The following is a 26,344-nucleotide window of genomic DNA, read 5'->3' as shown; positions in this document are numbered from 1 at the left end:
AAAAAAATGAATTTCTCAATGGAGGCCAATTACTCTCTTGGGCATTTTTAATAAGATTTTGGCCAAAACAATTAGTCTGCACTTCGAGCCCATCCTTCCAGACCCCATCCATGATACACAGATAGGATTCGTTTATAGCTGAAGCATCTTTGATAATGTGGGAGGCTTCACATTAGCCTATGCAAAGTGGCCAAAGGCTTTCCATTCTACTCTTGGATTTCGAGACAGCCTACAACAGAATAGGTTGGGATTTTTGGAGGGTACTCTACGACGCTTTGAATTCTCAGATGCTTCGATTAGAGGGGTTTCTCCTTGTACAGCTCAGCCCACAGCCAAAGGAAACGCCTTTTAAACCTTACTTGTAGTATCAGACGGATCTTGAGTTACGTTGGGCTAGGGCATTGACAAGGATACGATAGCCATTCATCCCCTTCCCTCTCCATCCCTAGTTGTGGCAGCTTTTTCCTAATCCCCCACACGGTAAGCCACTTCACCAATCACCACGTCTATCTCCAATTTTGCCCCTCCCCCACACAGTGTTCCAATCCATCCCTCTGTGTCCAGCACTCCTTCCCTTCTTGAGCCCCCCTTCCAAAAGTCCCACGTGGACAAAGCTTTCCAAAATCTCAAGAAGCATTCCAATGTACCAATACAGTTTTGAAGAATTAAGAATGGAAATGTTCATATTATTCACAGACATTCACTGCAGGGAAAGAAGAATGTTCAACTATTTAATGCACTTTAGTGTTCATCCTAAAGCATCAAGGTAACACGTACAGATTCTTTAGAAGATGTTTGAGTATTAAATGCACTTCAGCATTTCATCCTAAAGCATAAAGGTAGCATGTACCGATTCTTCAGAAGATGATTGTAAGACATCAAGGCTACACCAAAAGCAGCCCAGACATGTAGAACTGTAGGCTTTATGACTTCAGTATAGCTCCTCCAGATTTTCTCTATCTCTAGAGTACTTGGGAACTTCCTTGCAAGCTCAGTTGAATCCTTTGCGATACCAAGAGTATGTTTTGGATTAGATGTCAAAACCATATCCTTCATGCTTTCCTCTGCAGTACTGAAAATCCAATGGCACTAACAGTTACTTCTAATGGATTATGGACAAAAGCCAAGTAAGAAATCTCCGCTGGCATAAAAATGAAAACGCCACCTATTTTTACACAGTCCTCTGAGTCTGAATCCAGTGGTTGTTCGATTGGTTCTAAAGAACATTGTCGCCTATTTATAAGAATTAATCTGGAAAGATGTCCTTGTCCTTCTTTCCAATTTGATGCAATGGAAGCTCCAAGAAGTCCAAGTATTTGCTTGCCTGGAGGATACCATTGCCAACCTAGCTGCTCCTCGTGTATCATTTTGTCAGCCTGTCAACTTCCCATCGATAATTTAAACAAGCAGGCATATGCATGCGATGTTTGTTTGTTTGTACTTTATTCCTACCTTACTCAATTCAAGCATCTTATATTTCTCACAGGACACACGAGCGACTGTTGTGCTTCAAGACACACGGATATGTATGCATGCATACACATGAATACTAGCAGACTGGAACGTTCTTGCAGCTGCATTCTATGTATGGATACACACATGTCATAATACTTGAATTGATGCATTGATGCTTTTCAAGGTCTAAGGATAGGGACCTTTGACAGGTCAGCACTGACTACTAATAGATCACATCTATCATGAATTGTGTTCCATTTCAGCTCAAGCTTGAGACTTGCAATGCTCTTTCAGATACACCTTACAGCTTCAGTGTGATGTCAGACTAAAGATTTCATTCTGTTTTACATTGTGACGTCTTACTCAAAGAGAAATTTTTGAGAAAAAAATCATAGTATCATTTTCTAGTAAGTGACCAAATGCTGGCAGGGGAGCAATGATACCATTTCTGTAGACTTTCTTACCTGAAGAAGCTTGCTAACAAGAACTGCAAGAGACTGGTGATGCATGAAGATGAATTCCCAGTGCTGTCTTTCTTGAGCTGCTTGTAGCTGGTGTTCCTTGCTTTGCAAATCTTGCAGTAGCCTTATGACCTTCTCATAATCACTTGTAAGCTTTCCATTCTGTGAAAAAAAACGCTTTTCATATTCTGCATGCCGCCCCTTAAGAGTACAAAGTGTATCACGCTGTTTGGTGAGCTTCCTCTTTTGTTGACCAGCAGTAACATAATTATCATGGTCTCTCTCAACAAGGACTCCATAGTTATAATCCAATTTCTCTGAGTTGAGTTGATAAGCTGCTTCCATGGATTCCAGATGTTGTTCCAGGGTTTGAATATCAGTTTCAAGCCTAATTTTCAGGAGATTGTAATCTTCAGCATCCTGTGTCCGAATTGTGTCCAACGACTTTGCATAATCCTCCATCTTCTTTGTCAGGCTTTCTTTTATCAAGTTCTCTGTCATCCGTACTTTCTTCATAGAAGCATCTATTTCAGCTTTGTTCCTAGCGGCATAAAATTGTTAATTCATGTAAGAAACATGACTAAAGTAGAAAGTAGCATCCATTTTTTAAGAAAACACAAAATTTCTTTTACAACATAAATATTCATGTCAAAGGGCACAAGCAATCCTTGTAGTGGTACAGCTATCAGACTACATGGACATTCCAGAGCCAGATCATATCCTTGATAGGGACAGGGGTGCCTCACGTCAGATATAACCAACCCTATTGGCTACTGATCTGATGCAAACAAATTCAGGTCGCAATATTTGACAGCAGTGGGAGCCGAATGGATGTCGCTGGCTGAGATGTCAGCTGTTGCCCTATAAGGCCCACTCCTAGTAGCCACAACACAAAGACAAACCAGTTGGACCCTTAGCATCAACTGCGACACACATATTATGGCCATTGACAATGTCAGTCACTCACCAGCTAACCTCAAGAATGATAGATCATCAGCTCATTGTCAAATCAAACGTATTATATGTTGTAAAACCTATTAACATTAAGTGCTCACTGTCATAAGGCCAGTTGCTTATAGGCCTGATCTTACACTCATACCTGAATCCCCATCTCACAGAAACAGGTAATTATAGTCCTTAGAATGGGGAGGAAGTGCAAAAAAGTAATTCCTGACCCATAAGACTATGCCAAGAGGAGAGTACTAATTTAAATGACCCTAGCACAACAACTATGGAAATCAAGAAAGTAGAACACATGGCTTCTGTACATCAAGCAATAATCAACAATTCAATGATCTCTGCAATGCCACCTCAAATCCAAACTCCAATTGACCTGAAAAGATGTCTCAGGAAAATCTGCACTGTCAATGGTGGCCTACTAAGCACCCCGACATTTGTCTCACTGTAGCTTCTCCTAGAGCCTACAATCTCTGATCAAATTTATGACAAATTATCTCTATCTTGTGGATGGTCTCCCTGCACTATACGCCTTCAACAAACACACCAAAATCGTCCAGCTAGCAATGCTAAAAATAATTTAACATAATGAGCCTTCTGCAGAAGGAATGATAGATCTAGTGAAACAGCCTTGTGATCACTGTCACTAAGGGACCGGCATTTGACATTGGGAGGCCATTGATAACAGACCATGTAGCCCTAGGATGAGTGCGAGCCAGAAACACCAACACTGACATAAAGGAAGTATCTCATCCTTTGTAGCTAGGTATCCACTGCTATAGCTGTTGGGTGACCTTGAAAACAAAACTCTCTTGGACAACCTACCAATGTAATAATGGTAGTGTCCTCTTAAACTCTTACTGGAAATACCCTGATTGATCCAAACGGCAAGATTTCATAGTCTGTACTATTGTTTCCGTTGGTGGTGTACTAGAACAAGTGAACTATCTAGCTCGGTGACTTGGCTGACAGTCAGCTCCACTATACAATATCGAATCTCGTTGAGAAAATTAAAGTAAATCAGGAATTGAGTACTTTGTAATTCAAATATTACCACTCTGGATCCACGCCACTTAGATACAAATCACCAAGCCAAATTCTATATCTAAGAAGGAGCAAAGATAGGGAGCAAGTCAAACATATCTATATCAAATATTGGCCTTATGCTTGGACAATCCCTCAAGAGAACAAAAGGCAAAAAAATTCAGCAGAGCACTCAACATTGGGATCCCAAGGATAAAATATAAAACTTTCCAATTACATTTGGTTCTGTTACAATAACAAACAATGGAGGAACATAAACAAAGTATTTCTTAGTTCGTTTGGAATAGAACATAGCACAACTCTAGGAAGCTGACAAAATAGCAATAGGTATCCACCAACCTTATCTTAATGTGGACCTACTTCACTCATGTGGTTGAGCTTGATTGAAATTAACAATAGTAGTTTATTCACTCTCACAAAAAAGACTCAAAATTCCTAGCCATGTTCAAACTTATGCACTGCATGAGCGCTCCAGATCCACAAGTTACTAGAGATACTATAATATACTACCCCTGAGTAGATCTTGATGAGTAGAAGCACTGCTGCTTTCCATGGGTTGCCTCTCATGGGCAATGTCTCATGGGAATCTATTAGTGGTCCAGGTGTATAACCCTGACTATCATGAGGCTGATGAGCATGCTCACTATCAATGTCAACATGAGGATATTCCATCCTCTGCACAAGCAATCCAGGTCCAAGTGTATCAGTATCTTCAGAGACCATGACTTTTCACCAAGATGTCAAAATGAAATGATGTAAAGATGAAAAATGTAGTTCGCAAGTGCTCTACAACTTTGCTTCAGACTGCAGGTTGAAATTCCATTTCTGTCGCAAGATATGGACGCTGCTCAGAAAACGGGTGCTTTCTGGGCAGGAGTGGCTGTAGCTAGGCGGCCATCAGGGCATTTGCTGCCGGCTACTTGCGGAGAGCTGAGCTCCAAATTCCGGCCAGCAAGTCGATGAAGATCACAGGCAGAAAGTCGATGAATATCGTGAAGGTCATCTCCTTCTCCTTCTCCAAGTCAAGGCAGCCAATGTCGGTGGAGAGAATCAATATCTCGGGCAACAGGAGCAGCTCCATGTCTTGATCTTCAAGTCTCCAATGCCGGTGGTGAGGATCTGGTAGAGGAGGAGAAGAGTTCAAGTCTCAAGTGGAAGAGAAGACCTTCCAAGGAGGAGGGAGAGTAGCCTTTCTAGCCTTCCTCACCTAAACTCTTGGAGGTGGCTGTGATACCACGTGAAGAGACATGGCATGGAGGAACGGAATGGAAAATGGAAAGGCAAAGAACTAAATGGAAAGCATAACTGAAATGAAAGAAAAAGAAATGAAAGGATGCAATAACCAATAGAGCTTACATGACCAAGAGAGCTCCAAGTGAGTTGATTGATTTGACATGAGAAAGTGCAATGCCTTTATAGGTTAGGTACTACTCTAGTACTCAATAAACACACACTAAAAAGACACTCTTTGACTCTGGTTTCAACAGAGGCTGCCATCATATCTTTCCCTACGACTCAACCCACACATGCCCCGATTGGAAAGATGCCTCAGAACCCCTGGTATGATGATGAATGTAAAGAGATGAGAGCTCACCTCATAGCGAGCAAGCCCTGGGATACCTAACCTCATCTGAGGCACATCTCATCTCACGTCGGCTGACACGACGTAAGAAGTGAACTTTTCTCACTTGCAGGATTGATGAGGTGGTCGGATCCTTTCAAGGGGGGGGGGGACTCGACTATCAGCTAGGGACTCCTATCAGGGGGAAACGAACCATTCCCATCACGCTCCTTATACGACATCCCAGATCAGATGCCACTAGATATGTCCTCTATGGCCAAACCCACTACTTGTCGCTTGTTCACTGCGCAGAACGTGAGGAATGCCCTCCTCCATCTACATAACCAGAGAGCCACACTAGAACACACTAGAACACACCAAACCTAACTCAACTTGGTTTCATATTCTAACACTGGCAACATTGGGTCGATGGAAAACGCATGCCCGCACAATGTGAGCCATGCTACCATCTGCCAAGTGAAGTCCCTTTGCATCCATTGAGTAGTGGCGAAGTCCCTTTGCATCCATTGAGTATTTGCCAATATCCGAAAAGCCGCAAACTAGATCCTCTGCACTATTGCACGACCCCACAGGCAGTGGGGGATCGTCTCCAGCGCACCCTCTACACAACAAATGCACCTGCCATCGACTCGCATCTGCTCTAGCCAAGGGCCGATGGGCAATCCTCCATGAGCCATCAACTAGAAAAAGTAGGAGATCTTCCGTGGTCTCAGGGTGGTCCAGAGGTGAGGCCAGAAACGTGAGATGACCTCCCTAGGGACATCTTGCTCTACCCAGTGTCTCTCCCTCAACGGGGTCCAAGCTGCCGCCTCTAGCTGAATCCGTCACCCGATGCACATCATGTAAGAGAAGAAAGGCACCTCCTCCACTCTGTTTGACTCTCCTACCCGCGCTGGCCAGAATCTAGATAGTGACCTCTTGGATGTGGCCCCCCTCTACTGCTAAACTCGCCTGTAACCAGTCATGGATCTGGCTCTTGGAAGGGGTGAGCCCTACTATCCGGCCCACTTCTGCTCTGTCCGTGAGGGATTGAATTGCTTTCTTGACCTGTTGCTTGTCCTAGGGAGAAGGAAGAACCTTGATGGCTGGGGGATTCAAAGGTGCATGTGAGCCCTTCTGGCCAAACAGAAGTCGCCACCAAGTTCTCTTTCTTCCAAGTGTCAACAATTAACCCAAAGCTTCAAAAAGAAAGAAAGGAAAAGGCCTCGCTTGAGCTGCAGATGGTTTGACCCTCAGGCTGAGAACTGAACTAAACTTGAGCCACATTCAAGCAGCCCGGGATGCCACTACTTCTCCAGGTTGCTCAAGAAGTGCAATTTGCTCATGTCTTTCTCCCAGGGGCCTCAGAAGGAGCCCACGAGACTCATCCCACGAGACTCATCCCAGCCCCATCACAGGTGGCTGGTGTGCCTAACTGTGGCTGCTCCAAGAAAAGGCAAAAAGGCAAGAAAACAAGGAAGAAAAACTCTCGCAGGGGGGGCGGAGGCTAGCACTGCAGAAAGAAAGGGAGGGGGAGAAGAAAAGAAAATTGCACGGAAGGGCATCGAAGAAAGCGTGCCAGAGGGAGGAGGAGGAAGAGCATGAATGTGCTTGGATTGTCCCATCATGCCCATTCGTAACCTCTGGTTTGATCGGATTGACATTGTTTCTTTTTCCAAGAGCCACTACGAGTCTTCGTCGTATACGTGCTATGCTCAGTGTTCTTTCATTAGCCGCAGCTATGTCCGTCGCTATCGCACCATTCTGACAACAAAGGCAAGGGTGGCATACAGATACTTAGAGAATCTAACAAGTTGAAAGGACTTCCAGTGTGGATTGTAGAAAACTTACAATGGCAAGGCACTAATCAAAGACTTCAAAGCAAAACCAATAGACCCTCAATCTATAACTGATGTATGATCTTTATTTGCTCTCCCTTTTTCTATTTTGATTTCTCAAATGTATTGGTGGAACCAGTTGTAATTAAAACTTTATGTGATTATCAACCTCTTGAGACATAATATAAAACTACTTTTTTTTTCCCAAAAAAAAAAAATAGCCTGCACGCAAGAGGGGGAGAGGATTAGGCAGGCGTGAAAAAGGCGCAGGGGAGGCGGAGTTGGAGCGAAGGTGGCAGAGAAGGCACGGGGAGGCAGAGTAGAGAAGAGACCCGGGGGGGAGGAGAGAGGTATGGGAGGCAAGAAGAGGCGCAGTGAATGGGGGGTGTGATGGCGTGTGGCAGGGGAGGCAAGCGAGGCGCAGCGGGGAGGGGGACAGAGTGACGTGGCGGGAGGCAAAGCGAAGCGCGGGAGGGGGCAGAATGCCGCGACAGGAGGGGGGGTGAAAGTGCACGACGGGGAGGAGAGGAGTAGGGCCGGGAGGGAGCAATGCAAGGAGCAACGAAGGAGAAGGGGAACGAGGAGCTGGGGAGCAGAGAGTAGCTTAGTAGATTGGGATCCCCTAGAGGGAACTCCTCATCAATTTTTTTTTTTTTTCAAGAAAGAGACTTCTATTAAGTAAGAGAAAAAACCCGCGAGAGCAAGCTCAAAGTGGAATACATCGTGAAATCATGAGGATAAATAAAACCCCCTCAGAGTGAGGTGGAAAACAACCAAGGCTGAGACTGAAAGTGCCACCTCAACCCTGTAGTAGTCTCAGAGAAGAAAGGAGAATCCTTCCATTCCCTGAAGAAAGAAGCCCTCCTAGTTGAGGCTGCACGGGAGTGTCCCTGCATACTCGTCCATACGGCCATCAAAGTATGTACGGTGTCTGTCCAGATAATAGCCAATGTGTGCGAGGGATGAACCTGAGTACCCTCCTGTGCATTTGGCTCTCCAGATATGCCAGGATGCTATGCTCGCTAGAATCTCCCAAGAAGTATCCACGGAGGCATGTACAACTGTAAAGGGAAGGTGTGGTACCACATCCAACGAACAGGACTCAATCTGATTACGTCGAACCGAAATGGCCCGAGAGGAGTCAAATCTCTCATAGAATACCTGAGGCCCTGTAAGAGAAAGCCAAGCCACTGAGCCCCATGTCATAAAGAATGGGGAGTGGGCAAAGTGACTGAAAATCCTGGCTACCCCCATCCAAATCATCCTCGCCTGTCTGCAATCCCATAAGCAATGCTGAATAGTCTCCGAAGCAGAGAGGCAACGAGCGCAAGTAGGGTCAGCTCCGAACCTGTATCTCCAAAGGTTCACTGCAATCCCACCATGGATAGATAGCCAAAAGAAGATAGTGATCTTTCTATTCCTGTAGGATTTCCAGAGTCTCCTCCAAAAGCACCTCTGCAGATCCGCAGTGATATCAAATGTCTCCCAATGAGGAGCTTTGGAAGGTCTCCAACCTCTACTACTGAGCTGAAATCTCATGGCATTACTGACCGTGTAACAAAAGAAGGGGATGCTCTTCTCTCAATGCCCTACGTCAATCCACTCCCACTCTCCGGGGTCCCACTGCAAATACATGATGGGAACTCCCCCATAGAGCCAAAGCCTCCAAGACCCGGTGAAGAGTAGCCGAGGGTCTAGGTCTAGGAACCACTCTGAATCTGATCCCTGCACCCAAAGACCTACAACCCTGATAGGCTGAAATGCAGACTCAAGCAAGATGTCCTCTGTGGACTTGAGCAATCTGCCACCATCCAGCATACTAAAAACTAAAGCATTCTCCTATGCATCTCAAAAGGCCAAAACCTAAAGCGGAACACCGCCTCTCGTAAAAGTACTTGCCCAAGTGGAGCAAGTGAGTAACATATCATCTATGTCTACCCAAACCTCCGGAAGGGCTACCTCAATCTGCAAGATCCTCCCTGCACTCCCTCTGAGATGTCCTGTCAACCTTGATTTGGTCTCCTCTGGAAGCCTGCGGAAAGCTTTCCAAGACCCCATAGATGATGCAGGTCCCCTCTCCCACTTGGACCATTGCATGTAGTGTGAGGTACCCAGTGGTCTGCCATGATCATCTAAAATATTGTCATTCCACATGATGGGTTGCCTATCAATCTCTTCATGAGAGGAAGGAGGAATCCTCCGAAGAGTGCTCCTGAAACTGGCCCAAGGTTTCATAATGGCAACCATGAGAGGGGACGAAGGTGATCTGAGGTGTGCTGTGGTGAAGATCCACCTAATACTGCTCATCCAGTCTCCTCCTGAAGAAGGTGTGCACCTCTGTATGCTGCTAATAAGAAAGTCCTTCCACGGTTCCTGCCCTGGCATAAGTCCCCGCACCACCATCTTGCATAGTAAAGCTCTGCACTGTAAATTTGGATCAATAATATTGAGACCCCCTTCCTGTGTAGGGAGGATGAGGGTCTCCCAAGCCACCCTGGCTAAGGCATCTGCTGCGCCATCAAGCTCACTCCAAAGAAAGTTTCTGCTCGGTCTCTTGAGCTGAATGATGCAGTCCCTAGAACGGCACTAGCATGAACAAACAACCAGGCCGTGGCCAACAGGACCTGGTTGACCACCACAACTCTAAAGGCAACATCCAGCTTCCTCCTGATGCTCTCCAACACGGGAGCAAACTGCTGAGTGGAAGAAATATCCAAGCCGACCTAGCAGCTACAATACCTAACAGGCACACCCCTCTGTACCCAAGTGAATCCTATGTCAAGTCCCCAAACTGGAGTTTCCTCATCACTAATCCAAAAGCCATTGGATTTGCGCCAATTTATCTGCGCCCCTGTCGCCAAGCAAAATAAATCCAATGCTGTCCTGAAAGAAGTGAGCGCCCGTGGAGTGGCATCCAAGTAAACTGCTGTGTCATCTGCCAACTCACTGTCAAGTAGCTCCTCTTCCCTTCTGATGGGAAGTCTCAGTCCAAAGATGTCAACTTGAGATCTAGCATAGATACTCATAGCTTCGGCCACGAACAAAAAAAGGAAAGGAGCAAGGGGGCATCCCTGACGGACTGATCTTGAAATCTGAAATCTCTCACCCCTTACCCCACCAATAAGTACCTAGCTGTGGGCTGATCTGTACAAAGAGGAAACACCTCTGATCCAAGCATCAGTAAAGCCAAAACGTAGAAGGGTGCCCGTCATAAGCTTTCTCAAAATCCAAAAGTAGAATGGCTAGATTCTGGCCACTCTGCATGGCCCACTCTGAAGCTTCCCAGAAAGAGAAAATGTTATAAAAAATGCTTCTGCCATGCACAAATCCCGTTTGAGTGTCATGAATAAGATCAAGGAGAAGGGGCTGTAATCGAAGGCTGATTGCCTTGGCCAGAATCTTGTAACAAGTCCCCGGAAGTGTGATAGGCCTCCACTGGGACACTAGATTTTTGTAACCTCCCTTCGCGATAAGGTGGATGAGACCCTCTGTAAGCGACCCAAGCATCTCGCCAGAGTCCCAAATGGCCTGCAGGGCTGAAGTAATGTAGTCTCCAATCATATCCCAAAATGGAATGAAAAAAGAAGGGGTGAGGCCATCCCAACCTGGGCACTTGCCCTTGTGAAGGGCTGAAAGTGCAATCCTAAACTTTGTGTTGGTGAAAGGTGCATCGAGCAAAACATGCATAACTGGATTCACAAACAAAGGGATGCTCTGCCAAATAGTTTGCCTAGCATCCTCTCTATCCTGTGTCTCAGGATCAGCAGTAAGAAGGATGGCATAAAAATCTGAAGCTATGCGTAAGACATCATCAGGCTCTTGTCTGTAAAACCCCATGTGAGTCAATAAGCTGGGATACACTCTATCTACTATGTCTAGGGCCAAGAGTAGAGAAAAAGTATTTATTGACTCTACCACCCATCTGAATCCAGAAGGACTCCCATGCATGAAAGGCATACTCTACTCTCTGATCAAGCAATATCTGGTGATGAGCCCTTGCTGCAGCAAGGCGCTCCTGAATCCAAGCATCCGAAGGCTGTGTCTGTTGTTCCCTCTGCAAAGCTGCAAACTGCTGGCGAACACCAATCTCACGTCTGAGAATATCTCGTCTCCTGGTACAAGCAACTGAGAGGTATAAGTCCCTAATACCAGAAAGGGCAGCAGCTACATGTGATGGATATGGCTGCCCACCCTGGACATGAGAAACCCATATCTGCAGGGCTGTCTTTGTAAGGTCCTCCTCTATGTACAAGGCATCTGGAATCCTGATGCTCGCAGACCAGCCTCTCAAGTAAGGCTCTGAGATAGCTAGCACAATAGGAAAGTGGTCTGAAGTGAAAACCCCAGCAGCAATGCATACTGATCCACCTCTGTCTAGTGCCCAATCATCTACATAGAATCTGTCAATGCGTGCATGAATAGGCATCTACTACCTCCTGTTTGACCAAGAAAATAGGAGGGACTGTGGCTGAATAAGAAAGGCATCGTCCAACCAAGTATCACTTCTGTGGCGGGACTGTGGATGAATAAGAAAGGCATCGTCCCATAGAAGTGAAAAAGGAAGCCATCCCAAGCTGCTCTCTCCAAAGAGTGAAGTCCTCCTTCTCTACCCCCTTTTTTGTCTGATGGTAACTCAACCATGTTAAAGTCACCTCCAATCACCCATGAATCCGCAATGGGGGCCCACGAGAGCAAAATCCTTCCACATAAGGACACGTTCCCCTCTAATGTTGGAGGCATACAGGTTAAGGAAACCAACCTTACACCCTCCAATCAAAAGAATAATCCACTGAGCTCTAGAGGGAATAATGACTCCATGTCCAACAACTAAGGGGAGAACCGACATCGAAACTGAAATAGAAGTGCCCCCCCTAGAGCCCAAGGCAGGCGACCAAAAAGTATGGCCAGAAAGCAACTTGCCTGGCTTGGCACAATCTCTAGAATCCAGTTTGTGCTCTTGTATAAATAAGATATCAATGGAACCCCCAGTAACACCTGGATGAAGCTGATCCCAGATCAGCTGTCTACGGCGGCGATGTGGGATGCCACCTAGGCCCTGTATGTTCCAACTAATAATCCTCATCGACGGGAGGATGTAGAGTGGAACACCTTACCTGACCTAGTGGGAGAAACAAACCCCTCAACAGGGGAAGACCACCTTCTCGAGAAGCGAGGAATGGAACCAATTGGCGGAAAATCAATAGGGGAAAGAGCCCTGCCACCTGAAGAAGAAGCCCTGTCAACAGGAAACCCAATCACTGGCTCACCAAAAGTAGAGGGCACAAACTCCTTCTCTGGGAAATTTGAATCATCTACCAGGGCTGAAAATGAGTTCCTATGAAGCAAGCCAGACACCGGAGTGCGAAGGATCCCTTCTGAGGGATGAGGATCAATAGTATAAACCATCCCCTTCCCCCTATCCAAGGGAGGAAGTGAGGACTGCTCTCGATCCTATGTTTGCCCAGCCGCGGAGACCTCTATTGCCTCAAGGAGAGTGTCTCGCACCGCTGGTTCTAGGAAAGAAGCTGCAACCGGGGAGGAGGTCGAAGCTTCGGTGTCTCGGACTGTGCGAGGTGAGACTAGAGGGACAGCTCGAGGTGAAGCAGAGTCCACTAGTGTACCCTCGTGAACTGAAGGAGGGATCTGCACACGAACCGGAACCCGAACTGAAACCCACTGGAATGCGTCACGTGCCCCTGAGGTAGGTGGAGGTCGAGGAGTAGGTGATGGACCTGTACCACCCCCCTGTCGAGGCCGAGGAGCAGGTGTTGGACCTGTACCACCACCATCCTGAGGAGGACCGCCATGCGGAGGTCGAGGAGCAGGTGCTGGACCTGTACCACCCCTCTGTCGAGGCCGAGGAGAAAGTGCTGGACCTGTACCACCCCCCTGTCGAGGCCGTGGGGCGGTAGCTGTACCAGAGGGCTTCTTGGGCCTTTTCTTCTTCCTGGGGCAATCCGTGGCAAAGTGTCCAATGGTCCTGCATATAATGCACTGGTCCTGTCTGTCTGAAATCTCTACTCTCTGGCGAAAAAAGGAACCATCCGGGCGCTGGATCATAACATGGTCCATCTTGAGGTTAGGATCCTTACAGAGGACCCTAACTCTAGGTACCCCATCAGCCTTGGTTGCCTCTGCTGCAGTCAATGGCAACCTAGGGAGGGGTGGGATCTCAGCAACCGCACCAAAATGCTCCCCAATAACAGAAAGAAGTCGATGGTAAACCTAGGGAAGCCCGGGAAATCTGATTCCTTATCTGCCGCCATTGGGTCGAAACCAATATCAAAGGCATCAAAGAAGATCTTCCTGTGTCCCAGGTGTAAAAACTCAGCTTTGAGCACAATGCTCGCAGCCTCTGGAGTGTCAAAAAGAACTTGGGAAAAACCTCGTCCCAGAAGACGAACATCTAACAATCGTGGAGTGAGGTCTGGGGGGAGAGCCGCAAGCATCCAGTCTCTGGCTTGGGATCTAGAGGGGTGAGACCCGAAGATGCATGCTAGCAACGTGGTAGAGCATTCAATCTCTACATCCTTCTTGAGCTGCTGCAACTCGTCTTTAGAAAAAGTAATAGTTTTCACGGCCGGTGGAGGTGGAGTAGGATTGGCTGACGGAATATCCATCGCCAATCGAGGTGAGGAGGCTGACTCTGACAATTTTGGGGGCTCCTTCCGCTCCAAAAACTGCTACGGGAGAATGAGGAAGGAAAAAGGCGGGGGTAGGGGGGTAGAGAACAGGGATAGGAGGTGAGGAGGGAGTGGGGGTAGGGAGCGAGGAGGGGAGGGGTAGAGGGGAGGGGCTGAGAGGCTGAAGGGGAAGGGGCGGGCTGAGAGGGAGGGAGTGCGCAGGCTAGGGACAGGAGAGGGAGAGGAAGGAGAGGCAGGGAGGTGGCAGGCTGAGAGGAGAGGGAGAGGAGAGGGAGGGAGGGGGCGGCGGCGCAGGCTGAGAAGGAGAGGAGAGGGAGATGAAGGAGAGGCAGGGAGGGGGTGGGCTGAGAGGCAGGGAGGGGGCGGGCTGAGAGGAAGGGAGGGGGTGGCCCAGGCTGAGAGGGAGAGGAGAGGGAGAGGAAGGGGAGGCAGGGAGGGGACCGGCTGAGAGGCAGGGAGGGGGCAGCGGCGCAGGCTGAGAGGGAGAGGAGAGGGAACAGGCTGAAGGGAAGGGGGCGGGCTGAGAGGGAGAGGAGGAGAAGGGAGGGAGGGGCTGAGGGAGGGGGAGGGGGATGGGGGCTGAGGGCAAGGGAGAGAGGGAGGGAGGGGCTGGGGCAGAGGGGGCAGCAAGGGAGCGGGAAGGAGCAGCAGCTCAATTGTTTCGGACAATTTGTCCCTCCTCATCATTTTGGATTCTCATATGCATGGATTAGAGTTGCAAAATATAACATATGTGGGGTGAACATCTCATGCATTTGACTGTGACGCCAGAGACTGTTGTCAAGTGAACCTGGGAATCTGGTGCGTCAAAGTACTCATGCAGGGAAGGCTACACCGTGTGAGGTTGTGTTGCCTCTTTGGGCTACTCAGTTGTGAGATGCTCCCTCAACACCAGTTGCCTAGCATTAATAAATAGCTCCCCTAGTCATTGGGATTGTGTATTTCCATTCCAATTGAGTTGTGTGAGAGATTGCTTCGTTGTCTTCTGGATACCTGCTTTGGTTACCTTTGCATACGCTCCTTCTACATGAGTGCGAATCTGTATTATTGATCCTGTTGGTGTCTCTTCTCATTTGGACGTTATAGCTGGTAATTGTAAAAGATGTCCCAAGTTTGGAAAAGGATGAAGGATGAATGAGAGCAAACCATTTTGAGAGAAGAAGCTTTGACTCCTCATCATTCGTATACACAATTTCCCTTACACTAAACTCTTTGAATTTGTTTTTATTGTCTTCACATTTGGCCAGAAACACCTATATTTTAGGACACGAGCTAGACTAGAGGCAAACATGGAAGATGCCAAGTGCCACTTCTTTAGGATCGATGTGACTGAGAATTGTTGTCCACAGGAAAGAACCCATCTATCTACTAAATGTGATGCATGAGAAGTCAATGCATAGGTATTCATTTTCTGGTAGCCGATCAATGGCGTCAAACTCCATGAGGTCCATCTAAGCAATGTATACTACTCAAAAAAGAGAAGCCAAACCTTATTGTAGATCACCTACCCCAGTAAACTCAAATTACGCAGCCTTCTAACCATATGGTATCTTGTAGTTAGGGATGCCCCTCCATAGCAAGCTGGCGAGCAGCTCTTAGGCCAACTGATGGAATCATGATAGCTATACTAAGAGTTGGACAAGTTGATGACAACGTGATAGCTAGATTAAAAGGTGGAGTCCCTGGTGACGAGGTTGAATGACACTCTTAAGAGTAATCTGCGCCCCTACATATGTAAAAATACCCATCAACCTTCACAAGATCCAAAATGCAAGTCTAGGTCAAGCTCATCATCATTATAAAATTCATCATTGGAATGAAGCCTTGAAATGGTCCAGATGCCCTTAGTAGCCTGGAAGACCTGGCTCCACACAAAGCTGATCCTGAAGTCGAAGCATGCCTTAGTTGGCATGCATCCCCTAGCTGCCTTGCACCTGATTGTGCATCCCTTGGGTGCCCTCATCCTGGCTGAAGTGCAGCCCTTGTGCTTAATGGATTCTCATATCACGTTAGACTGAGTTATGTGTTTTGAGACACTGAAAGAAATTGCTAGAAATTACTCACACATGTATGCTTAAGGATGCAAATGAATCGCTTCCATAATCTGCCTGGTTCAGTGGTTTTGTTTCCTAGCAATCCAATATAAGCCCCATTTACAGGGCCTTAGGTATTCTATGAGAGACTTGACTCCTCTCGGGCCATTTTCGATTCGACGTCATCAGGTTGAGTCCTGTTCTTTGGATGTAATACCATACCTTCCTTTTGCAGCTGTACATGCCTCTGTGGATACCTCTTGGGAGATTCTAGCGAGCATAGCAGTCCGGCATATCTGGAGAGCCAGATGCACTGAGGCATTGGAGGGAACTCATGTTCATCCCTCGCACACATTGGCTGGTATCTGGACAGACACCATACATACCTTGATGGCCGTATGGACAAGTATGTAGGGAGACTCCCATGCAGCCTCAGCTAGGAGGGCTCCTTTCTTCAGGGAATGGAAGGATTCTCCTTCTTCTCTGAGACTCCTACAGGGTTGAGGTGGCACCTTCAGCCTCAGCCTTGGTTGTTTTCCACCTCACTTTGAGGGGGTTTATTTAACCTCATGATTGATTTCATGATGTATTCTGCTTTGAGCTGCTCTCGTGGGTTTTTTCTCTTACTTAATAGAAGTCTCTTTCTTGGAAAAATTTAATATATATATATATATATATATATATAAGCCCCAGAGTGACTCATTGGGGTAGGATTTTCTTTAACAAGAGAAACATTCTAGCATGAGGGTCCACATTAAGCTGCACTCAGCCAAGCTCCTACCCGCTGCTAAGTGATACATATTAGGTGTAGGGCAGTCAGAGGATGCACGACAGCTAGGGGTCGCTTTGGCTTTGAGATCAGCTTGCGAAAAGGAGGCAAGTCTTGTAGGATACTAGAACACCTGGCCCATCTAGTAGGGCTTTTGTGCTCACTTCCAAAGACAATCTTTATAATGAACAAGAGCTTGATGCAGACTTGCATTTTGGATATATTCAAGCAATTAAAATTATGTCTTCTCAATAGCATGAAAACAAAAGTCAACAAGCTACATTCATATAAGGTCTAAGCATTACAAAATCTTTTGAATTGGACCTTTGTATGAATTCCATTTATGGATTACAGCCAAATTATCAGTATTTTCTAGTCAATATTTATCCTATAATTTCTTTATACTGACCTCAGCAGCAACTCTTGCCGTTGCGCTAGAAAATCATTCTCAATTGTGGATAACTCCTGAATATAAGCATTGTGCAAGTCTCTAACTTGCAAGCCCATACTAGCAACAAGTGTATCTACATCCTTTGCTTGTTGACGAAACATTTGATGATAGTCTTCATCAATTGCCTTTATCTCTCCTCGAATCAACTCAACAAGATTTTTTTTGGATCCTAGCATATCTTCACATGCCTATACAATTATAATCACATTTGAGATCATTTTCTTAACTACTGAAGATACAAAGTTTACCATTGCTAATATGCACCCAGCATGCTGACAGTGCTCAAATCAGCTAGAACCTCGACTACATATGAAGATTAATACAAAAAAAGAGGGCTTTTCAAAGATATTTTTTCACACAATCTCAAAGGCATTCTTTGCAAACGTCCACCTTGCACTGTTCAAAGATTTGTTGATTAAGCTCTTGAGGAGCTTTACAAGACAATAACTCCTTCCATTTTTTAGATATTTGCTCAAACGCTTCCTTGCAAGCAACAATTTCTTGTTCTCTTTCAGCTTCTAATTTCTGAGAAACAAAACAAAATATCTTGTGAGTCGTCATTTAGATCATCCAACAATTCTCTATGCTAAATGCAAAAAGTTACAAAAGAATCTAATCTAGAAAACTGTACACCAATGATGACACCATCAATGACAGAAACTAATTCAACTTCAAAACAAAAAAGGCCGTTCTTTTATGACTTTGAAATGTCCAACAAGGGATTTTTTCATTAATGCAATTCGTCATTTTATAATTTGTCTAGAAATTGCACATCATCCCTTTTCTCTATCTCAGAAACTATGGCAAGACCCAGGGCTGAAAATGGACTTCTACAAACGAGAAATCAATCAAATGGACAGGTATGAACTGCAGGACTATCTCGGGGGAGGGAGGACATATCATGGTACAAACGACATTTTATCTGTAAAGTAAGGACCAGAAAGCATGAACTCAAGGTGGAGAAGGGCAATTGGAAAAGACCCAGAAAACCCTTGTATGCAAGACTCTGTAAAATATGTCCCACAACAGAGATCGAAAATGAGGAATAGATGCTCTTCCATTGCCGAGCATACACACACATCAGGAGAAAACACAGCAGCAATGCAACCAGCCTGAGAACCCTCCTGGGGATGCTGGCCCAGCAACTAGGCGCCTACATAAAGGAAGCATAGGACAAATCCTATCATATCCCTTCTCTCAGCCTACCTCGTGTCTACTCAGAGGTGGTCGTCAGAGTCGAGGTGTCACTCTTGATATGAACCACTGGATATAGAGATCATAGAGGCCACACCCCCCACTCCAAGGAAGAGCCGAACCAACAAAAGGCAAAATGAGACATCTTCATATCCGCACCAGCATCGTATCTCATAGTTGATCACATCTCCCCAATGACATAGTTGACCACATCTCTTGCTCTCTCACAAGTTGTGAGTTTCGATTTTAAAGTTGTAGTTCTAGTACTTGAGCGAGCCATTTGTTGGAAATGGAAGAGAGATGAGAGAAGGGAGAAAAAGGAAGCTGAACTGAAATTGCAGCAGTAAGAATGAAGTACAAAGCTAGGGTAATTGGTTGGACCTCAGCCACCAGCAGTCGCCAAGAGTTACACCATGGTAACACCTTGTTCACACCTGGGTCATGCGTGGGCCACACCTTGTTCACACCTTGTTCATATCTTGGTCATGAAGCAGCATGTCAAGGATAGTTAGACCTTGGTCACACCTGGGTCACACCTTGTTCACATCTTGGTCACTCTGGAATGACCTGTCAAGGATGGATAGACCTTGGTCATAGTACTATCAGTACGAGACTGGAGTGGTACATGACTTGGACATGCCTGGAGGAGTAGAGGATTGGGCATGCCAAGCCTGGACCTACCTTGGCCAAAGCTGATCTGACATGTCAAGGATGGATAGACCTTGGTCACAGTACTATCAGTACGAGACTGGAGTGGTACATGACTTGGACATGCCTGGAGGAGTAGAGGATTGGGCATGCCAAGCCTGGACCTACCTTGGCCAAAGCCTGAAGTACAAAGCTAGGGTAGTTGGTCGGACCTCAGCCACAAGCAGTCACCAAGAGTTACACCATGGTAACACCTTCACACCAAGGTCATACGTGGGTCACACCTTGTTCATATCTTGGTCATGAAGCAGCATGTCAAGGATAGTTAGACCTTGGTCACACCTGGGTCACACCTTGTTCACATCCTGGTCACTCTGGAGTGACCTATCAAGGATGGATAGACCTTGGTCACAGTACTATCAGTACGAGACTGGAGTGGTACATGACTTGGACATGCCAAGAGGAGTAGAGGATTGGGCATGCCAAGCCTGGACCTACCTTGGCCAAAGCTGATCTTGTTATGCTCTAGCCGAGATAGCATGACCTCGGAAAGATCGGTGGGCATTTTCTCTTAGATGATCGACTTCTGTAATATTTTATGTGCGTAAATGAAATGGTCAAGAGAAGTAACTGCCAAGGTCCTAGGTGAGGGTGAAATGGCATTGACTAGGTGGTTCTGAGTGCTAAGGCCTAGGTGCACCTAAATGTGCAATAATGCCAAGGGGCAAATGGTTTTAATGTGCCCCAAGAGAGGGGTAAATGGTGCACCAAGTGGAAAGGCTAAAATGATGACATGTGGCAAGGAGAACCATCTAGGGAGTTGAGGGTCTCGTGGATATGCATGAGGAAAACAGGAAACATATTGAATTGAAAAACCTGCGATCTACGAGAGTAGGCTGGGAGGAAATAACAGATGCCATCGCCCGTGATCTGAGTGTGTGTTAGAGAATAGAGATTGTATCAATTGGTATCAGAGCTCAAGGCAAGGGAAGTGTGACGAGTTAGGTGACAGAAGGACAGAATTCTAGGGTGAATCCTAGTGAGTCTAGAGCACAGTCTACACAACAAATGTCACATCACACAGCACCTACTTTGATCAGTAGGATTTCGATATTAGAAGATGCTTTACAGCAGATTATGAACCAGTAGCTTCAAGTGAACGCTGGTCAGAATGAGATCAGGGAGATGGTGCAAGCCTTGTCGGCTAGACCGTCTAGAATTGATAAGGGAAAAGCTCCAGCAGAGCCAGAGCCCACTATACATTCATCAGAGCGCGCGAGGGTCAAAGTGCCTAATATCGCTAATTATAGACCGGAGAAGTACGCTGGTCGGATGACCGAGCACAGTTCTGATGTGATCAAGGTTTGGTTACACAAGTGGAAAGAAGCCTTCGCCATTTATGAAATCATATCTGATCTAAAGAAAATCCGTGAGGCCACTCACCTGTTTATTGAGGCAGCGGATAGATGGTGGATAAAGCAACAGAAGGATCAAGTTGCTCCTACCACCTGGGAAGGGTTTAAAGCTGAATTTAAGAAACACTTTCTCCCACCTGATGAAGAGTCTCGAGCTTGGGATGCTTATAGAAATCTTCGTCAGAGGAGTCTGTCGATGGCTGAGTACACTGACAAATTCAGGGAATGTGTCATGAAATTAACAGGCCCTCTCCCTATGTCGGTTCAGTTAAAAGACTATATCTATGGACTGAACGACAAGATCAAAATGGAAGTTCGGGCTAAATATGTGACTACATTAGATGAATCTATTGCAGTAGCCCTGAACTATGAGGATGCCAGAGGCAAATCCGGTGGATTTGTGCAGGCAGGGACTCAGTATGAGTACCCGAAAAAAGGGGGATTTCAGAGGAAATGGACTTCAAAGACAAGTGTCTCGCAGCCAAGTGGCCAAACCAAGCAGGTGAAGCCGGTTGAGGGACCAGTAAAAACAAGTACCACCATTGGGGTGAAAAGGAAAATAACTCCAATGGCAGCCCGGGCTTGGTCAAAGTCCTCGTTGACCCCTGAACAAAAAGAGAAAGCTAGAAAAGAAGGATTGTGCTTCGGCTGCCTTCAGCGACATCAGTGGAAAGATTATCCACTGAATGAAGACCGTCGCACGGCTAATAGTGGAAATGCAGGAGAGTCCCAAGACGGAACATATGCAGATACAATTGGCGGGACCTTCTCAGAGGTTAGTACCTTGTTTGTTACGTGTGTCTGTTGCTAAGCTAGTGACGAGTGCACCTGATAACATCCTATCTAAGCCCGCAGCAACGGGGTATACAGCCTTTAATGATACGGAGTTAATTAAAATGAAAGGGCAAGTGGCCAATCATGATGTCATTGTGTTGTTTGACTCGGTGTCAACTCACAATGTGATTAACTCCAAACTGGTGAAGAGGCTGAAATTAAAGACAAGTCCATCTGACTATGCGTATACAGTCAGGATGGTAGATGGAAGTTCAACTGAAGTATGGGACCAAAGGGTTACCCAATTGGAGCTTCGGATTCAGGACTATGCTGAGAAGCTTGATTTTGAAATGACCAAGCTTGCTCATGCAGATATAGCCCTGGGTATGGCGTGGCATTCTAGGAAGAATCCAGCCATTGATTGGAAAAAGCATGTATATCAATTCAAGATGAATGATGTGCTTTATGTCTTGCGAGGTGAGAAAGATATACCTCAGGGACCGTTGGTTTCCGTGATGGAAATCCGAAAAGCTCAAGTAGAGTTTTTATTCCTTTGCACAGCATCGGTAGAGCCGGTTGATGATTCTTCGGCTAGCACTGATGTTACGCAAAGTGGTGAGATGGCCAAGTTGGCTAATCTTATAACAGAGGAGTTCTCTGAATGTTTTAGGGATGAACTACCTTATGGGTTACCTCCAGAGCAGAAAGTTCAGCATAAGATTGAGCTGATCCCGGGGGCAGAACCTGTGAATAGACCTCCCTATAGAATGAGTTTTACTGAAGAGGTGGAGGTGCGTAGATAACTGGAAGAATACCTCAAGTTGGGGCAGATTCAACCAAGTTTCTCACCTTTTGCTTCGCCAGTGATATTAAAGAAGAAAAAGGATGATACGTTTCGCCTCTGTATAGATTACAGAGCATTGAATAATATCACTATTAAGCACAGGTATCCGATGGCTCGGATTGATGATTTGCTAGATGCATTACATGGAGCCGTGATTTTCAGCAAGATAGATCTTAAGTGTGGCTACCATCAGATCCGGATTAGAGCCGAGGATGTGCATAAAACCGCTTTCAGAAGCAGGTTTGGTCATTATGAGTTTTTGGTGATGCCCTTCGGACTTACCAATGCTCCAGCGACTTTCGTCATGCTTATGAACGATTTACTACGTCCGTATATCGGAAAGTTCGTAGTACATTTTATTGACGATATCCTGATATTCAGTAAAAGTAACTGAGCATCGTGAACACTTAAGAATAGTGTTCAGTACTTTGAGGAAAGCCAGTCTTTATGTAAATAAAACTGTGTATGGTTAGGCTTGAATATTTAGGGTTCACAATTACTCCACGAGGGGTAGAAATGGATCCGAAGAAAGTGGCTGCAATACTAATTTGGCCAATCCCTCAAAGTCTGGCCACGTTGCGATCATTCTTGGGATTTGTCCAATTTTATAGAAGGCATATCAAAGGATATTCCGGAATAATATCGCCATTGACTGATCTGACCTCAGATAAAGTACCTTTTATTTGGGGACAGAACCAACAAGAAAGTCTTAACACCATAAAACAAGCTGTGGTCACAGGACCGGTGTTAAAAATAGTTGATCCCCAGAAACCGTTGTTCCTAGAAACTGATGCAAGTGGTATTGCGGTAGGAGCAGTTCTCCTTCAAGAGGGAAGGCCAATAGCCTTTGAAAGCAAGAAGCTTTCTCCCTCTCAAAGGAATTGGCCAACTCATGAATTGGAGTTGTATGCTGTTATCCATGCTTTGAAAACATGGAGGCATTATTTGTATGGTTCAGAGTTTTATTTGAATGTGGATCATGATACTCTGAAACATTTTTATAAACAGCCTGACTTGAGGGGCCGCCAAGCTAGGTGGGCAGAGCTCATGCAGGAGTTTAATCTAACGATTCTGTACCGAAGAGGAAAAGACAATAAGGTTGCTGATGCATTGTCTCGCATTATGCACAACCTGAGTTTCACGGTATTAGAGAGTGCTCTAATGACCGAGATTAGAGAAACTCAAAAGGTAGACGAGTTTGTCCAGAGCTTATGGCCTAAGGCTCATGTGTTAAAACTCGGGGAAAATGAAAAGGATGACCTGGCATCCAGAAAATGCCAGACTTATGCAAGATATACCATAAGGGATGGTATGCTAGTTAGAAATGGCAAGGTTGTAGTACCTAGTCAGAATGATCTCAGGCAGAGAGTCATTCGACAATGCCATGATAGCCCGTGTGCGAGACATCCAGGAGTCGAGAAGACATATGATCTCGTGAAGCGAGATTTCTTTTGGCCAAAGATGAAAAAGCATATTCATGAATATGTAACACGGTGTTTTTCGTGTCAGGTAAGCAAGGCCGAGCGGGTGAAGCCACCCGGACTTTTACAGCCCTTGGAGATACCACTAAGTAAGTGGGAGAGCATTTCCATGGACTTTATTGTAGGGCTGCCTACGACACAAGGAGGGTATGATTCTATCCTTGTGGTGGTTGATCGTCTAACCAAGATGGCTCACTTCATTCCGACTAGAGAGTCTGTTAGTGCCCCGCAAGTGGCAAATTTGTTTATTAGACATATATTTCGTCTGCATGGATTGCCTAGATCCATAGTGTCAAACAGAGATGTCAGATTTACCGGTCATTTTTGGATAGCGGTATTCGAGACACTAAGGACTGAGTTGGGAATGAGTAGTGGGGATCATCCTGAGACGGATGGTCAGACGGAGAGAGTCAACCATACTTTAGAGGATATACTGAGGGCATATGTGTCATTGAGGCAACATACATGGGACAAGTGGTTGCCATTGTTGGAGTTTGCCTACAATGATAGAAAACATTCCTCTACCGGGTTCAGTCCGTTTGAGCTGAACTATGGTTATAGACCAGCCAATCCAACTATAGTTGGAGTACCTCAGAAAGTGCCTAGTGCCACGAACTTTATAGTTCAGATGCGGGAGATGCTCACACTTGCGAGAGCTAATATCCGCCAGGCTATGGATAGAGCCAAGGTGTATGCGGATGAAAACCGGTCTATAAGAGTATTTAAGGAAGGAGAAAAAGTTTTTCTCAGAGTTCCTTCGCACTCGAAGTCGTTGACTTCACGAGAGTGTGCTAAGTTATCACCTCGATACTATGGGCTGTGGTTAATTCTAAAGAGAATAGGCAGTGTAGCCTATAAATTAGAATTGCCACAGGGGTGTAAGGTGCACCCGGTTTTTCATGTTTCGCGCTTAAAAAAGTTTTTACATACAGGTGACTCACTAATCGAAGGTGTGGTTTTGTTTCAGGAGATAGAGGATATTGCAAGGCGAAAACCAACAAGAATCCTGGACCGAGGAACAATGCAAATACGAAATCGGAAGATACCCACGGTGTTGGTTGCATGGCATGGTCAGCCTCTATTGGAAGCTACCTGGGAATCCGTATACGAGTTACGGAGAGTGTTCCCAGATTTCATCATCGAGGACGCTGATGCTTGAAGAGGAAAGGAATGTTATGCTCTAGCCGAGATAGCATGACCTCGGAAAGATCGGTGGGCATTTTCTCTTAGATGACCGACTTTTGTAATATTTTATGTGCGTAAATGAAATGGTCAAGAGAAGTAACTGCCAAGGTCCTAGGTGAGGGTGAAATGGCATTGACTAGGTGGTTCTGAGTGCTCAGGCCTAGGTGCACCTAAATGTGCAATAATGCCAGGGGGCAAATGGTTTTAATGTGCCCCAAGAGAGGGGTAAATGGTGCACCAAGTGGAAAGGCTAAAATGATGACATGTGGCAAGGAGAACCATCTAGGGAGTTGAGGGTCTCGTGGATATGCATGAGGAAAACAGGAAACATATTGAATTGAAAAACCTGCGATCTACGAGAGTAGGCTGGGAGGAAATAACAGATGCCATCGCCCGTGATCTGAGTGTGTGTTAGAGAATAGAGATTGTATCAGATCTGCCCTCGGTCATCCACCCAGAGTGAAGTACTGGTGCACTAGACTATAGGAGTAAGAGAGCACAGGTGGTGCACATGGTGTTGCACATGGGAAGCAGTCTAGTAGTTAAGGAGCACAGGTGGTGCACCGCCCCTCGCCACCAACTAGTGTCAAGTGCACATGGAATAGACAGGAGTACACATGGAGTACTTTACTCATTGACTCGGAGGAGGTTGGGGAATTGCAAAAGCCATGAAGGGACGAAGCGGTAGAACAGCTAAGGAGACAGAATGACAACCAATAGGAAGTAGGGAAGGGGATTTCCAACGAGGAAGAGCCGATGAGGGGAAGGTGAAGAGCAAAGGAGAGGGGATAGGGGCATTCCAGCATAGGCGCATTCTGACTTGAGCATAGAGCGTGAGTAGGAGGGAGAGGCTAGAGTCAAGAGCTCGCCTAGTGTTATCTTCTTCGGGGTTGTATCAGTCCTCTAGTGTACCTCTCCTTGGTGCAAGAATCATTCCTCCTAATGAACTATGCTATGCTCTATCGCACATCGGTGACACCATCATCTCGGCGCGTTCCATTGTTGACACCATCATCCGGCACTCGCCCCACGCACCATCCGTGACACCATTGGCATGTCCTGCTTGCTCCTGACACCAGTGGTCCTAGGCCTCCGGTAATAGTTTCAAAAGTGGTAGGACCCCCCCCTCAAGCAATTTATGGCGATCACGGTGGGACCCTACTGGTGTTGAGTAGCACAAGTGAAGTGGTGTTCTAGGGTCCTAGAGAGAGAGGTCTTATGCCGAAGTAGTTCTGACACCTTTTTTTTTTTTTTTGCAAAAAGAGACTTCTATTAAGTATTAACGAAAAACCGTTAGAGCAAGCTCCATACGCGATACATCATGCAATGCACGAAAAGCTCAAGAGCCAAAAAGAAAGGATTGAGGCTGATAGTGCCATCTCAATCCGGTAGAAACCTCCGAGAAAAAGGGAGAACCTCTCCAAACTCGAAGAAATATAGTCCTTCTAGAAGAGGCTGCCCGTGAAGGGCCCTGCATGCTAGCCCATATGGCTATCAAAGTGTGAACTGTGTCAGACCAAATACTTGTGAACACCTGTAATGGGTGTATCTGGGTGCCATCCAAGGCCTCAGTACATCTGGCTCTCCAAA

The 26,344-nt window shown here is 46.0% G+C and overlaps 1 protein-coding gene across 1 annotated transcript in view; it reads right to left on the bottom strand.

The window, feature by feature from the left end:
- LOC147903644 (dynein regulatory complex protein 1-like) overlaps positions 1-26,344 on the bottom strand; it is a 180,781-nt gene that overhangs the window by 16,134 nt on the left and 138,303 nt on the right. The window contains exons 6-10 of the mRNA XM_087372207.1: positions 17,604-17,738; positions 17,172-17,401; positions 1,920-2,457; positions 1,166-1,376; positions 851-1,064 (exon numbers count right to left, since the gene is read on the bottom strand). Of these exons, the coding sequence (XP_087228333.1) occupies positions 851-1,064; positions 1,166-1,376; positions 1,920-2,457; positions 17,172-17,401; positions 17,604-17,738 (1,328 nt within the window). The remainder of the gene's footprint in view (positions 1-850; positions 1,065-1,165; positions 1,377-1,919; positions 2,458-17,171; positions 17,402-17,603; positions 17,739-26,344) is intronic.

The sequence above is a fragment of the Dipteris shenzhenensis genome, chromosome 3, assembly GCF_047967505.1.
Source record: "Dipteris shenzhenensis isolate YYH24624 ecotype China chromosome 3, Dip_SZ_1.0, whole genome shotgun sequence".
Taxonomy (NCBI): Eukaryota; Viridiplantae; Streptophyta; class Polypodiopsida; order Gleicheniales; family Dipteridaceae; genus Dipteris; species Dipteris shenzhenensis.
This window is presented reverse-complemented; position numbering and strand designations above follow the sequence as displayed.